We start from the raw sequence: 4039 nt of genomic DNA, 5'->3' as shown, positions 1-4039 counted from the left end.
TGCATTGCATGCAGCACCTGCTCAGGCCCATCCAGGACCTGCCAGGAAGAGACCCAGAGTCCCAGGTACCAGCCTGTAACTAGAGGATCAACCCATAGTGTCACCTTGTCCCTCAGTGTTGATTGCGGGGTCCAGTGCTGCTGCCGCCCAAGCACTTGGCAGCCAAGCCAGTGAGAGCCGCAGCACTGGAGGTCCAACAGCACTAAGGCTTCTTCCTCACAGCATCAGGTGGGCTTCCATGATGCTGGGCTTCTTCCTGCGGTGCTGCTGGGCTTGCAGCATCATATCTCTTGCCCAGGTGGTTGGCTGCCAGCAAGGGAAGGTCCCTCATCAAGTCTCTGGGCCGGGTGACCCAGCTCTGTGGGTTGGATCCAAAGGCCGAATGTTTGACACTCCTGGTATACCATAACAAATGTTCCCCTCCCCTTTTAAAGCAACAAAAATGTACAGTTGTCCAGACTCAAAAGCATTCTGTCAAAAGCCATTAAGATGGCATAATGGTGTCAGTTCTCTTTATGGGTACTGCTCATGAATCATTCAACTGAAGACAGAATAATTAAATTTTTATGTAGATGCAGTGTTGTCAGAGAAAACTTAGTCTGCATCAGGTGATTGGGGAAATCAGTATAAAGGTTCTTAGAAAAAGAAAACTTTTATCTAGGGAAAATGCCTACCTCTGTTTGATTAAGGATTCAATATTTTGTTCTGATACATTTCAATTTACACACATCTGTATTTGCATACACATTAGGAGCAAGTGGTTCACTTTAATCATTATTACATTAATTCAGGTGAGCATTTCATACTCAAGATCTGCCTTGTATAACCTTTTTTTTTTTTTCTTTTCAGTATCTATGATATTCACTTTCTTGTGCTTCAGAACCTGATTCAGAGCACTTTGGCTCTCTCAGATAATCAGATGAAGTCTTGCCAATCATTTCAGGTACTGTGTGTTTATGCTTTTATATTTCACTCTTTTCTGCATTGCATTGTACAGAAATACGTAGAAAGTCACATAAATGTCAGTACATATGTGTGCAGGATTGGCTTGGTTTTGGCTAGCAATGCCCATAAAAGCTGCTTGTCAATATGACTTCATACAAAGGCATAAAAATGAGGAGGCTGCAAACCGTACTGCTGCCCATAAGAGCAAGACAGACACTCAGCAGCTTTGGACCTGCTCGTTTTTAGCGCCAGCTAAATGTCTTTGGTATCCTCAAATCTCTCTTTTGTGACCCCCTTCTGGTTTTCTGTCTGGTCACCATAGTCTGAGCACCAGTTGTCTAGACCAACCCTCACTGATCATACCCTTCTGCACAGCTGGTCTTTTTCCAGTGCACACTTCTCAAATAGTGGGTTTATAAATTGCATACTTCAAGACCTATCCATCCTATGGTGGACTAGTTCCCTGAAGGATGGACATAGTAGATATCCCTTCTGGAGGGAAAATGCACAAAATCAAAAGCTGTATATGCTTTCATAGACATTAGGGCTGGAAGGGACCTCGGAAGATCATCGAGTCCAGCCCCCTGCCCAAAGGGCAGGAAGTCAGCCAGGTTCATAGGATCCCAGCAAGATGAGCATCCAGTTTGCTCTTGAAGGTGTTCAATGTAGGCGCTTGAACCACCTCCGGTGGCAGGCTGTTCCAGACCTTGGGGGCTCGGACAGTAAAGAAATTCTTCCTTATGTCCAGCCTGAAACGGTCTTGTAGTAGTTTATGACCATTCGACCTAGTCGTCATCCCTTGGGGCGCTCTGGTGAACAAACGTTCCCCCAGATACTGGTGGTCACCCCTGATAAACTTATAGGTGGCCATCAGATCACCCCTGAGCCTGCGCTTTTCCAGGCTAAAGAGCCCCAGGGCTCTCAGCCTGTCATCGTAGGGTCTGCTTCCCTGACCTCTTCTCTGGACTCTCTCAAGCTTCTCCACATCCTTTTTGAATTGTGGAGCCCAAAACTGGATGCAGTACTCCAGCTGCGGCCTCGCTAAGGCCGAGTGCAAGGGGAGAATGATGTCCCGGGATTTGCTTGAGAAGCATCTATGGATGCAAGCCAGCGTTTTGGTCGCTTTACTAGCCGCAGCATCGCATTGCAGGATCATGTTCATCTTGTGGTCAATGATGACCCCCAAGTCATCTGTAAAGCAGTGATTTTCAGTCAGGGTGCCATAGTACCTTGGGGTGCCTTGAGATTCTTTCAAGGGTGCCATGGAGTGCCATCCAATGTTAGCACTGCTAGGTGTGCAAACATGTTTCACAAGATAAATCAAGATATTTCAAATATTAATCCATAGTGTTAAAACCATTCTGACCTGCTGTGGCTCTTTGCAAGAAAAAAATGCTCTAATATTTTTCTGTAGGCAAAAAATTAGTGAAAACTAAGAGTTGGCATTTGCTGAGGGGTGCCCTGAGTCTCAAGAAAGGTGCCTTGAGTATAAAGAAGTTGAGAAGTATTGCCTTAAAGGAAGTCAGAGGATATACAATAATTCACAGTGTTATGAATTGTGTAGGAAGATGCTCTGGTTCTTTATTGCTAAGGCAGAAAGTTCATGTATTGGGACATAAATTTGGATATGACATTAAAAAAATAGGCTGTCAAACACGTCAGTAGGAACATTCACGTGCTTATAACAAAGCACATATTCAAGTGCATTGTGGGATCAGGGCTGTATTGGTCGCTACTTATATTGTATTCAGTCTGATGATCACAGAACCCTTTGTATTTTACATTCGAGGACAGCCACAGAAAATGATAATAGTCAAATAAAAAGAATTAAGGCTGAAATTGTCAAAGAAAACTAAAAACCTGGTCCTCATTAATTTTAATAACTGGGTGACTTTGAAAAACTCAGAATTAAGGTATGGTGAACTTGAAATCAGCTAAGCCAGGGGTCCTCAGTCCCCATCCCATGGGCCAGATCCAGCCCCTGGCACTGTAATCTGGCCTGCAGGGCTCCCCTTGGGTACCATAAGGAGTCCTGCAAGCTATGGCCCCGTGCTCTATACTGGGTGTGAAGGATGGTGAAGCCCAAATTCCAGCACGTGAAGACAGGCAGGGGCAGAGCAGTGCCCCTCGAGCCCAATTCCTGCCAGGTAGGAGTGGTGTGGAGCCCCATGCCACCTCTCTGCACCAGGATCAGGTTACAGGGTCCCATACCACCCCGACGTGGCCAGGATCAGCAGCTGGATGGAGGTGACACAGAAATCCAGGGCCTGAGGCCCAATCCTGGTGCATGGGGAACACACCAGGCTCAGTGCAGCCCGCACCATTCATCTGGCCTATAGGGCCAAAAATGCGAGTAGCACTAAACTAGGCCAAACCTGTTCTTGTTAAAATAAATGGTAATATTCTAGTTGACTGCTCCCCATCACATCAGATCTGCATAGTAATCTCAGGAAACTGGATGGCAGTAACACTAACCCTCAGCTGCTTGGCCCTGGTGGAATTTAGAGTAGTAGGGTGCCTGTTCTACTAATTCATACCACTGTGGACATTATGCTAGTGTAGGATCTGGTGTAGTAAAGTTTCATGCCTCCCACTCATCCTTTGCTCCATACACATCCCATATCTCTTTCTGTACCATACTGTCCCTCCTGTAGGGATATTGTTGAGGGGAGGGGCTGGCTCAGCAGATACCAGGGACTGCCAGAATTCCCCTATGTAATGTGAATTCTCTACTAACTATCTGTGGCTGTTTTAAAGGCTGTTTTAAAGGCTGTATTCTTTTGCTTATACTTCATAAAAGTGGTTAGTGGACTGGAGAAAGAAGATGCACAATGCTGAGCATCTACTCATGTGAGCTGTGTGGTTTGTTGTGATTAACAAGAGTTAACTTTTTAATTAATATAGGGCTATAACAGGGGGCCTACTTGGGCCGATCTCTGTGGCCCGCCCACCTGTTCTTGAGCCAACCACCTGCCTTCTCATCTGCCACGCCTTGATGTTAATTGATTAATTAATAGATGTCCATTAAGTGGGAGGCTACCCATTTTGCTGCCCCGATGCCAGGGGGTGCTCTCTGCAGCTCCTTTCCTCCCCT

The 4039-nt window shown here is 45.9% G+C and overlaps 1 protein-coding gene across 3 annotated transcripts in view; it reads left to right on the top strand.

Moving 5' to 3' along the window:
• The window catches only part of GTF3C1 (general transcription factor IIIC subunit 1), a 160378-nt gene that overhangs the window by 112859 nt on the left and 43480 nt on the right, over positions 1-4039 (top strand). For all 3 annotated transcript variants that reach the window (XM_025200611.1, XM_025200610.1, XM_014518635.2), the window contains one exon: positions 850-943. In XM_025200611.1, coding sequence (XP_025056396.1) covers positions 850-943 — 94 coding nt within the window. The remainder of the gene's footprint in view (positions 1-849; positions 944-4039) is intronic.

The sequence above is a fragment of the Alligator sinensis genome, unplaced genomic scaffold, assembly GCF_000455745.1.
Source record: "Alligator sinensis unplaced genomic scaffold, ASM45574v1 scaffold410_1, whole genome shotgun sequence".
Taxonomy (NCBI): domain Eukaryota; kingdom Metazoa; phylum Chordata; order Crocodylia; family Alligatoridae; genus Alligator; species Alligator sinensis.
The sequence above is the reverse complement of the archived record's forward strand: the minus strand, read 5'-3'. Positions and strand labels throughout refer to the sequence as shown.